The sequence below is a fragment of the Anguilla rostrata genome, chromosome 9, assembly GCF_018555375.3.
Source record: "Anguilla rostrata isolate EN2019 chromosome 9, ASM1855537v3, whole genome shotgun sequence".
Classification (NCBI taxonomy): domain Eukaryota; kingdom Metazoa; phylum Chordata; class Actinopteri; order Anguilliformes; family Anguillidae; genus Anguilla; species Anguilla rostrata.
Window position 1 is genome coordinate 26,613,855 of NC_057941.1, and position 12,294 is coordinate 26,626,148.

General features: G+C 48.0%; 1 protein-coding gene across 3 annotated transcripts in view; it reads left to right on the plus strand.

The window, feature by feature from the left end:
* Nucleotides 1-12,294, plus strand: part of smg6 (SMG6 nonsense mediated mRNA decay factor) — a 118,212-nt gene that overhangs the window by 53,690 nt on the left and 52,228 nt on the right. For 2 of the 3 annotated variants that reach the window (XM_064351403.1, XM_064351405.1), the window contains exons 11-12: nucleotides 8,384-8,498; nucleotides 9,135-9,318. In XM_064351403.1, the coding sequence (XP_064207473.1) occupies nucleotides 8,384-8,498; nucleotides 9,135-9,318 (299 nt within the window). The remainder of the gene's footprint in view (nucleotides 1-8,383; nucleotides 8,499-9,134; nucleotides 9,319-12,294) is intronic. The other variant, XM_064351404.1, reaches the window with a different exon arrangement.

Here is a 12,294-nt window from a genome sequence, read left to right on the forward strand (position 1 = left end):
GCCTCAGCCTGTCTGCTAAACACGCAGCATGCGGACGAAATGACTTTCCTGGGTTTGTGTTTGAGCCGTGCGCTTTCCGCGCTTCCCTCAGTCATGCTCCAGCAGCACCGTTTCATTGGACGGGAATTTCGGGCTGATTACCGCTCCCATCGCACGCTCGGAGCACGGTACTCTCCGCGGCCTAGCGTAGCACTGTTACGCTCATTGGTCCGCTACGTACAGCTTTTTTTAGCGTGCTCTTCACAGGCCCGACCCGTTCATTTCACAGCGTAAATTTAGGTTTTAACGGAGCGGCCGAGGTCAAACCGCTGCTGGCGCCCCCTAGGGGGCCCTCAGGTGTAGAGTCCAGAGCTGACGACGCATGCCTGTAGTGCTGCACACACTCAGGCCCGCTCAACCCCCACCCACCACCACCAGCACCACCCTCTGCTCAGCCTGATGGGTCATGTGAGAAAATAGTGACTCTCCGCTGCAGAACCTTCCAGAAAGGAGTGGAAAGATGATGTGCAGATAAGGCCGGCGAAGCGGCTCCCAGCCCTGCCAGGAACATCTGCTAAGGTCATCCGCCCGCAGTGTTTGTCATTTCTTTTGTAGCTTGTTGGATTTTTTGGATGCTTTTTAATTTTTTTTATTTATTATGGTTTTCCCCCCAGTGTATTGTGTACACCACACAGGTGTACACAGTGTACTTCCCCAAAGTCAGAGAAAGACTTCACAAGACAATGTCAATCCATGACAAAATGCGAGGTTAACTAAACTGTTTAATTCCTAGTGCTTTTACTACCTTTATTTTTTAAATAGTATTTGCAGCAGGAGGTCTCCTGCTTACAAATATATTTTTGTTGTTGGTAAACATAGTGATGAATAAAATGGAAAACTATGTCAGCGCCACTACCACGGTTCTATGTACAGTATGAATGTACAACTGCACGTGCTTAGTAACAGTTTAATAGAGATTGTTCAAGTACGGTATTACAGAAGTACAAAACTCAGTAGGTAGGCTGGTATAATTGTCACTCTAACAAAATGCCCATATACAATCCCTGCCCCAAATACCATAACGACGACCATAAATCAGAGGATCAGTTTGATTCAAATCATTTTGTATCAAGTATCTGAGTGAAATTTGCAGATGTCTTCGCAACATTTTTTCGAATTAACTCTTAAATATTCGAATTGATAGAAGCGTTCGGGTACGTGTGAACATAACTGCTGTTGCTATGAAACAAGGCGAATAAAAATGGACATCATGAATACGTAGTTACAACTAGTAATCACAATAGAGCACAGAGGAAAGTATTTCCACGGCAGCGCATCGCACCCAAGATTTTACCGGTCACCGGCCATTTGTTGCGGAGCCTAGCGGCTAACGTGGCACTCGCTGCTATATTCCTAGGGGCTTCTCAAGGACTTCAGTTAGCCCCACACTGAAGTGGGTTTTCTGCGAATTTCTCTTATGACGTGATGCATGAATGGTAGAAAGGAGAAAAGTGCTATTTATAACTGAAGTATTGCGGCGTAAAAAGTCGCCTGTCCTTACTTTGCGGGAGACTTTGAGCTGGGACACGCTGGCAAGTCTGAACCGAGCGAACGGCATGTCTGCATAAATATGGCGAAAACAATTTAGAACTGAACTAAAAAAAAGTTTTCGAATTGAGTATTGATGTTTTATGTAGTTCTTATATTAATAAAATAAATATTTAGCCTAGGGGGTTCATTTAACGAGCGTGCTATTGCAGCACAGAACCACTGTTTTGGTAGACTGCTGCTGTATCAGTAGATCTGTGTGTGTGTGTGTGTGTGTGTGTGTGTGGGAGAAAGAGGGATGTGGGTAGATTTGTGCCATTCCTGGAAGAGTTAGGCTGTTGAGTGTTTTACTGGCAGAGTGTGCTGTGGGGCTGGGTCAGGGCTGGAGTGTGAGTCCATCACTGTCGAGCTTGCCTCTCTTTCTCTCTTGCCAATAAGTGCATAGTATGTATCTCTGTCCCTCCCTCCTCTCTCTCTCTCTCTCTCTCTCTTCTTTCTCTCTCCCTCTCAGAACCCCCCTCCTCTTCTCTCTCTCTCTCTCCCTCCCTCCCTGTTTTCTCTGTTTTGTCCCTTTTCCCCTCTCAAATCAGTTCAGTGGTTCTCTGTTTGTTGGACATTCAGAACAGTACTGCCAAAGTATGTCCAGAACATGCCCAATAGGCAGTTGTAAATCTTATAAATGTAATTTAATCATGATAATATGGATTTTAGAATATTAAACAAATAATAAAGAACTATAAATAAAAGTACTGATAAGTAAAATAAATACCTAACAAATAATTTGTACTATAACATGCAATTATTCCATGTTATTTTAATATACCACTCTTTCACTCTCTCTCTCTCTCTCACACACACACGCATACACACACACACACTCTCTCCCCCCCGCTCCCTCTCCGAACTGCAGCAGGGTTTTCCTCAAGAGTGCCGTTGTCATTCCTAACAGCGCTCGATTGCGATCCGATGACATCAGCGCCACGGCGACCCTCTCCGGCGCGGCCTGCCTCTGGCCCGTCAGAGAGATTCGGTGGCGTTGAGCTCGGCTCTCTGCTCTTGTGCGCAGGGCAGTCCCTCGCGGTCGTCCTGTGCGCATCAGAAAGCGTGAAGGCGCAGCCGCGCAGCTGGCTATCCGCCGCGCGGCGATGGCGGCTCCGCCGGTACGCCTGGTTTGGAGAGAGCGATGTGGCGGGTGACGGGTCCGTTGCGTTCCGCCCCGCGGGACCCCGTTACACCCCGGTGGGGCGGCCCAACCTGAGCAGGGGTCAGGGTTTCAGGTTTATGCCAGATTACATCAGGATAAAGGCATCAGAGCCAGCCTCTAGACATGCAGCAAGGAGAGAGGTCTGTGAGCGTGTGTGTGTGTGTGCGTGTGCGTGTGTGTCTGTGTCTGTGTCTGTGTGTATGTGCGCATGCATTTGTGTGTCCATCTGTGTGTGTGCTTGGGTGCGTGCGTGTGTGTGTGTGTGTGCGCTTGCATCTGTGTGTGTGTGTGTGTTTGTGTATTCTCCAGAGATATGGGAGTTACTGGGTACCCACCCTCCCCCGTGTCTCTCACCCCCTCTCCCCATCCATCTCCCTCTTTTTCTCTTGCTTTTTCTCTCTGTCTGTATCTCCCTCCCTCTTCCTCTCACTCTCTTTTTCTATCTGTGTCTATCCCTCCCTCTCCCTCTGTCCCTTTCTGTCTAGCTCTCCCTCCCACTCTCCCATCTATCTCTTTCTCCCCCCCCTTCTCTCACTCCCCCCCTCTCTGGGTGTCTCCGGGCACATTTCTCCCACAGTTGTGAGCAGTGGGGCTGTGTGGCGGTGTGTTTATATTGGAGCCCGGACTTCCTAGTGGCAGCCTGCACCTATCTAAACATCCCTCAGGCCACTGCTCTGTGTTCCCGGCCCCCAAGCCGACCCCCCCCCCCCCCCCTCGCCCCCCTCGCCCCGCTCTCCCCGCTCCGTGCTGGAATGTTCCGCCTCCAAAAAGAAGAAGAAGAAAAAAAAGAGGCAAATTCTTTCAATGAAACATTCCGCCAGTCCCGCTCCATTTCGTGTTCCCCCTCTCCTCGGGGGACTCCAGCCTGGCCTAACATGCACGCGGGCGCTCTGTCGGCGCGCCCCGCTCGACGCCCGCTATCGAAAACGGGCGAGCTCAACGCCGTCACCGAACGCCATCCGGTTCTGCGTGGCCTCCAGCCGCCCACTACTGCCACTGGCGTGAACCGGACAGGATTCATCGCTGATAATGATGCTGTTTACGGAGCGTTTTTTAATTTATTTTACAGCCAAACACAGGTAGCGCTAGTTTAGTCAGCATCGGTTCAGCTGCTTTGTACTGTAGCGTCTGGGAGGCGAAACCCAGGAGTCCAAATCCAGCTGTCCGTCCAGCGGGGTAGAATTCTGTAGCCGTTTAATACATTGATACGAGCCAGAATTCTGTGTAAAATACTATGCCAGGATTGTTTAAAGGCTTTGAAAAAACACACTTTTGAAACCTTTTGTGGTTGCTTTTGTTTTTTTTTGTGTTTTTTTTAAGCGATAAGGAGTCTGAGGCCTGTGGAATGAATGTAGCGTTGGGTAAAGGGTGGTGTTGGGCACAGTGCCTCACGTTTAACCCCTTCAGCATCGACTGCGCCTGTGACGTATCACGTCCTCAAGTGCCTTTTTTACGTTTAGGAAAGGACTTTAAGCATGTTTATGTAGATTTTTGTTTTTATTTGGTCCCTGAAAACATTTACAATGCAGAGGTGTTATATAAGCCGTTAAATTAGAGGTTACTAAATGACTGTGATCCAGCGCATAGTGCAGTTGGCAGTGCTTGCTGGTTTGTTGATATTACCGTGTAATTTACTAACAAAAGCCTTGAAGCATCAATACCTTAACATTCCTGAAGTCTAAAAATAATTTCTTCTTTGTTGCCAAGTTGTCTTAGCCAAGGTGCAAAAGTTTGTGCTAAATGAATGAGAAAACCAGTGCGTGCGCCTGTGTGAAAACACTCTGAGTGTGTGAGAAAACGGGGAATGTGTATCAGTGTGAGCGTTGTGCGCATGTGTGTGTGTCTGTGTGAGTGTGTATGAGTGTTTGTGTGAGCGTTTGTGCGTCCACACGCGTGCGCGTGTGAGAGTGTGTGTGTGTGTGTGTGTGCATGTGTGAGAGTGTGTATGTGTGTGTCTGTGTGAGAGTGTGTGTGAGTGTGTGTTTGTGCGTGTGTGTGTGTGTGTATGGGTGTGTGTGTGTCTGTGTGAGAGTGTGTGTGTGTGTCTGTGTGAGAGTGTGTGTGAGTGTGTGTTTGTGGTGTGTGTGTGTGTATGGGTGTGTGTGTGTCTGTGAGAGTGTATGTGTGTGTCTGTGTGAGAGTGTGTGTGTGTGTCTGTGTGAGAGTGTGTGTGAGTGTGCGTGTGTGTGTGTGTGTGAGAGAGTGTGTGTCTGTGTGAGTGTGTGTGAGTGTGTGTGAGAGTGTGTGTGTCTGTGTGTGTGTGTGTGTGTGTGTGTGTGTGTGAGAGTGTGTGTGTGTGTGTGTCTGTGTGTCTGTGTGAGAGTGTGTGTGTGTGTGTGTGTGTGTGAGAGTGTGTGTGTGTGGTGTGTGTGTGTGGTGTGTGTGAGAGTGTGTGTGTCTGTGTGAGTGTGTGTGAGTGAGAGTGTGTGTGTGTATGTATGTATGTGTGTGTGTGTGTGTGTGTGTGTGTGAGTGTGTGTGTGTGTGTCTGTGTGAGTGTGTGTGAGAGTGTGTGTGTGTGAGAGTGTGTCTGTGTGAGAGTGCGAAGCGCCCTGGAAGAGCAGTGAAAGCGAGGCCTCGCTGACAGATGAATTGCTCTAATTAGAAATCCATAACATCCTGCCACATGGCGGCCTTATCCCCCGCACACTTCCTGATCCCGGCCAGGCTGAGCGCGCTGGCCTCTGCCTCCCTCCTCCGCGCTTGCGGCGTCAGCTGCCCTCCTGCCATGCCCTCGCCTCCATGCCTCACCACCTCTAGCCTCTCTCCAGCGTGCCTCCTGCGCCTACCTGCCTCTACCGCCTCACTGCCTCTTCCTACTATCCTCCTCTGCTTACCTCTGCTCCTCCTCTACCCTCTGCTCTCTCTCTACCTCTACCCCTCTATCTCTCTCTCTGCCTCTACCCTCTGTCTCTCTCTCTGCCTTACCCTCTTCTCTCTCTCTGCCTCTACCCTCTGTCTCTCTCCCTCTACCCCTCTGTCTCTCTCTCTCCTCTACCCCTCTGTCTCTTCTACCTCTACCCTCTGTCTCTCTCTCTCCTCTCACCCTCTGCTCTCTTACCTCTACCTCTCTGTCTCTCTCTACCTCTACCCCTCTATCTCTCTCTCTGCTTCTACCCCTCTGTCTCTCTACCTCTACCTCTCTGGCTCTCTCTCTACCTCTACCCCTCTGCTCTCTCTCTGCCTCTACCCCTCTGTCTCTCTCTCTACCTCTACCCCTCTGTCTCTCTCTGCCTGTACCCCTCTGTCTCTCTCTCTACCTCTACCCCTCTGTCTCTCTCTCTACCTCTACCCCTCTGTCTCTCTCTCTACCTCTACCCCTCTGTCTCTCTCTGCCTGTACCCCTCTGTCTCTCTCTCTACCTTTCTGTCTCTACCTCTACCCCTCTGCCTCTACCTCTCTGTCTCTCTCTCTGCCTCTACCTCTCTGTCTCTACCCCTCTCTCTCTGCATCCCCCCCACTCTCTCACTCTGTCCTCCTCGCTCTCTTGCCATCTGTCTTTCTTGACCGTTTGCCATGTATCACTGCCTCTTCTGTCCTCTGCTCCTTCGTTTTTTCCAATCTTGAGCAGTCGAGGCTCTCTGTACATCTGACACTTGTCTTTCGCTTTCTCACCCCTTTCTTTTCTGTCGTTTTCCCTTTCCCTCCGTTTCTGCCTCAGCCGTTCATTCCGTAGCTGTGCTTCTGCTGCTCTCTCTCCTTGTCCCTCTCTTCCTCCCTGATTTCACTCGGTCTCTCCATTCCTCTCCACTCTCTCTGTCCCTGCTCTCGTTCCCAGCCCACAGTGTAGAATCACACAAAGTCAGGTGTGTCATTTCAACTGGCTCTAATTTGATTTGTCACATGGTAATTTGCAGCCAAATCCTTCACAGGCAATTTATGAGAGGGAAAAAAAAAACGTGTCAGATTCCAGTTAATCATCAGTTGCGTGGTCACGTTTGTGGATTCTATGTTTCCAGTGTGAGTTTATTCAGTTTGAAATGGCGGGGCTCCGGCCGTAGGGCCGGCTGAGGGTACGACAGGGTCCAGAGCGCAGAACGCCGGGCCACGCCCTCAGATCAGCCGTCCGTACCCCTCTCCCCCCCCCCCCCGCCCCTCTCACCCAACGCTGTTGCAACACCCGGCGATGACGCTCTTGCTTCTTGCTTCACGCCGCAGAGAGGTGTGAATGTCAGACAGCTCTGCCCCGCCGTGAGTCAGCGTGTGGCGGTAAGAGCCGCGTAACGGCGACTCCCCCCCCGTCTCGGGCCGATAACGGGAATCAGCCAAAATAGCGCTGCCTGCATCAGCCTCCCGCTTCACCCCCGCGGCCTGCCCCGGACACAGGCCAGGCCTGTATAACGCTCAGACGCATGCATCCAGCAGCGCTGTGAGACAGCGACCGCCGGCGGTCGGATGGGTACGGCAGGGTTGTGTTCGCAGTGCCTAAGGGAAGGAGAATGCTGTCTGTCTGCCCTGATGTGTGCGCACTGCTGCTGCGCTTGAAAAACGTTGAGCGGGAACAGACACTCAGAAGAAAAACCGTTTTAACTTTGTGTTTTTAATTGTAGTATTAATATTGCTAACCATTTTGTGCACTTATTTTGCCACTTGTCAGCTGACCTACACCTCTTACCAGTGTTGATTTTGCGGTAAAATGTATTAGTGCTTGCATAATCTGTCCTTTAGAAAAGGGCTGATTTTGAGCACTGATTCATTCATTTACAGTGGATCTGCAGACCTCCACTTCACTCAGGTGTACTCTTACCGCCAAGACGATGCAGTCTAATCTGTTGTACAATGTAGCCTAATCTTCAGTATAATGTGGCCTAATTTGCAGTACAGTGCAGTTTCATTTGCTGTAGAGTGTAGTTTAATCTACAGTGCAGTGTAGTCTATTCTGCTGTACAGTGTAGTCTGTTCTGCATTACAGTGCATGTGCAGTAGGTTATCTTGCAGTTCTGTGTAGTCTGCAGCAGTGACACCAGATGCCTCCTATATGCGTCCTGCATTATAGCACAGGGACAGCAAAAGCACTTTAGGGCATTGTGCAGTCTCTCCCAGTCACTCACATACCCGGGAGTGCATGTGCATGTACTGTAGAGAGAATCCCTCTCTCCATATCACCACAAAGTGGTGCTTCTGAAAACCACCCAGTCAAAATACATATAAAGTGGATGTGCTTCTTTTTACATTTAGAGTAAAATGGTAGTTCCGTGTGCATGGTTGTCAAGGACAACCCCCCTCCCTGTCAGTTGTGCCTGTTTCTCGCGCTTTCATTTGAATGTCCTGTGCTTATTATGTGCTATACGTAGCGCATAGTTTCTCTTCCTTTACCACCGTTGTTACACTTGCACACTGGCAGTATCATTGTTCTAAAATGAGTGGATGAAAGAAACCAGCAGGACTCCCAGTTGTGGCTGCCCCCACCCCACCCCACCCCACCCCGCCCTCCACCCACACCCCTGGAGCTCTGCAGCTGAAATGCTGTGTATCCAATGTGTGTAATGTATTCAGCTGCAGTAGGAGCCAGTGACTCTTCATCCTCTACAGGCCACACAGCAGTACAGCATTTCTAGAGCCAATCAGAGTGCACGTTTGGAAAGCATAGCTTTAATGTTGAATCTACAGGTGAGCCGATGATAGAATGAATGTGTGTGTGTCTGTCTGGCAGACGGCCCGGGGGAAGCTCGCTCGGTGCAGCAGGAGCAGACCACCGCTCTGGGGCTGGCCATGTTCGGCCTGCTGGTGCGCCGCTGCACAGAGCTGCTCAAGGACACGCCCACAGGTGAGACATCAGCCACGCCCACGGGCGTCAAGAACAGGCCCGTGAATGAGAGACACACCCACATAAGAGAAAGACACACCCACATATGAGAAACACGTGCCCACGTGTATGTAAGCCGCACCCACCTGTGACAGGGATAGGCCCACGTGTATGTAAGCCACACCCACCTGCGAGAGGAATGTGCCCACGTGTATGTAAGCCGCACCCACCTGTGACAGGGATAGGCCCACGTGTATGTAAGCCACACCCACCTGTGAGAGGGATAGGCCCACGTGTATGTAAGCCACACCCACCTGTGAGAGGGATATGCCCACATGTATGTAAGCCACACCCACCTGCGAGAGGGATAGGCCCACATGTATGTAAGCCACACCCACCTGCGAGAGGGATAGGCCCACATGTATGTAAGCCACACCCACCTGCGAGAGGGATAGGCCCACATGTATGTAAGCCACACCCACCTGCGAGAGCGATGTGCCCACATGTATGTAAGCCACACCCACCTGCGAGAGGGATATGCCCACATGTATGTAAGCCACACCCACCTGCGAGAGCGATGTGCCCACATGTATGTAAGCCACACCCACCTGCGAGAGCGATGTGCGAGGCGTTAGAGCGGTCCCTCTCTCCCCACAGCCCCCCCGCCGCTGGAGGAGGCAGAGGAGGGTGAGGAAGGGGAGGCGGAGGGCATGGTCCGGGTGTCCTCGTTCCCGGCCGACCTGAGGGAGCTGCTGCCCAGCGTGAAGGTGTGGTCAGACTGGATGCTGGGCCACCCAGAGCAGTGGAACCCCCCGCCGTGCGGCCTGCCCTCCCCTGCGGGGTGAGTGTGAGCCCGTATACACCATTTACATAGACACGCATATACCTGTACACAGGTATACACCATTTACATATATACACCAATACATAGACACGCATATACCTATACACACGTATACACCATTTACATGTATACACCATACATAGACACGCATATACCTATCAGTACACCATTTACATTATACACCAATACATAGACACGCATATACCTGTACACTTACACCATTTACATATATACACCATACATAGACACGCATATACCTGTACACACCCATTTACATATATACACCAATACATAGACACGCATATACCTGTACACACGTATACACCATTTACATATATACACCAGTACATAGACACGCATATACCTGTACACACGTATACACCATTTACACATATACACCAGTACATAGACACGCATATACCTGTATACACCATTTACATATATACACCAGTACATAGACACGCATATACCTGTACACACGTATACACCATTTACACATATACACCAGTACATAGACACGCATATACCTGTACACACGTATACACCATTTACATATATACACCAGTACATAGACACGCATATACCTGTACACACGTATACACCATTTACATATATACACCAATACATAGACACGCATATACCTGTACACACATATACACCATTTACATATATACACCAATACATAGACACGCATATACCTGTACACACGTATACACCATTTACATATATACACCAGTACATAGACACGCATATACCTGTACACACGTATACACCATTTACACAAATACACCAGTACATAGACACGCATATACCTGTACACACGTATACACCATTTACATATATACACCAATACATAGACACGCATATACCTGTACACACGTATACACCATTTACAATATACACCATTTACATAGACACGCATATACCTGTACACAGGTATACACCATTTACATATATACACCAATACATAGACACGCATATACCTGTACACACGTATACACCATTTACACATATACACCAGTACATAGACACGCATATACCTGTACACACGTATACACCATTTACATATATACACCAGTACATAGACACGCATATACCTGTACACACGTATACACCATTTACACATATACACCAGTACATAGACACGCATATACCTGTACACACGTATACACCATTTACATATATACACCAGTACATAGACACGCATATACCTGTACACACGTATACACCAGTTACATGTATACACCAATACATAGACACGCATATACCTATACACACGTATACACCATTTACATATATACACACCAATACATAGACACGCATATACCTGTACACACGTATACACCATTTACATATATACACACCAATACATAGACACGCATATACCTGTACACACGTATACACCATTTACATATATACACCAATACATAGACACGCATATACCTGTACACACGTACACACCATTTACATGTATACACCAATACATAGACACGCATATACCTGTACACGCGTATACACCATTTACATGTATACACCAATACATAGACACGCATATACCTGTACACACGTACACACCATTTACATGTATACACCAATACATAGACACGCATATACCTGTACACACATACACCCATTTACATATATACACCAATACATAGACACGCATATACCTGTACACACATACACCCATTTACATATATACACCAATACATAGACACGCATATACCTGTACACACGTATACACCATTTACATGTATACACCAATACATAGACACGCATATACCTGTACACACCCATTTACATATATACACCAATACATAGACACGCATATACCTATACGCACGTATACACCATTTACATATATACACCAATACATAGACACGCATATACCTGTACACACGTGTACACCCATTTACATATATACACCAATACATAGACACGCATATACCTGTACACACATACACCCGTTTACATATATACACCAATACATAGACACGCATATACCTGTACACACATACATCCATTTACATATATACACCAATACATAGACACGCATATACCTGTACACGCGTATACACCATTTACATGTATACACCAATACATAGACACGCATATACCTGTACACACGTATACACCATTTACATGTATACACCAATACATAGACACGCATATACCTGTACACACGTATACACCATTTACATGTATACACCAATACATAGACACGCATATACCTGTACACACCCATTTACATATATACACCAATACATAGACACGCATATACCTGTACACGCGTATACACCATTTACATGTATACACCAATACATAGACACGCATATACCTGTACACACGTATACACCAATACATAGACACGCATATACCTGTACACACCCATTTACATATATACACCAATACATAGACACGCATATACCTGTACACACGTACACACCCATTTACATATATACACCAATACATAGACACGCATATACCTGTACACACGTATACACCATTTACATATATACACCAATACATAGACACGCATATACCTGTACACACGTATACACGTATACACCCAAACATGCTCATGCAGACACACACCCAGAGACGCATACACACACACGCACCCACTCAGACATGCACATTCATTTGCCTTAGCTGGGAATTACAGTTTTTGGCCGACAACAGTGATCAGAGTCTGAAAATTTTAATGCCTTTCGGACATTCTGGACTCCAAAAAAAAACGAATATTTATTTGAAAAATCAATAGTTATAGGCGTGAGCCAAAATAATACAATTTTCAAATGTGTGTTTTCTCAAGCACAGCAGCTTATCAGTGTTATCACTCCAGAGCACCCCCTCCAGCAAGCCCTCAGTAGCACTAACCGTAGCAGCGGGTTCCTCGCTGAGAAGCCCCCTGCCAGAGGAGAAGGCTACGTGGCTAATGCCCGTCTCAAGCTGCTCTGAAGCTGAGGAGAG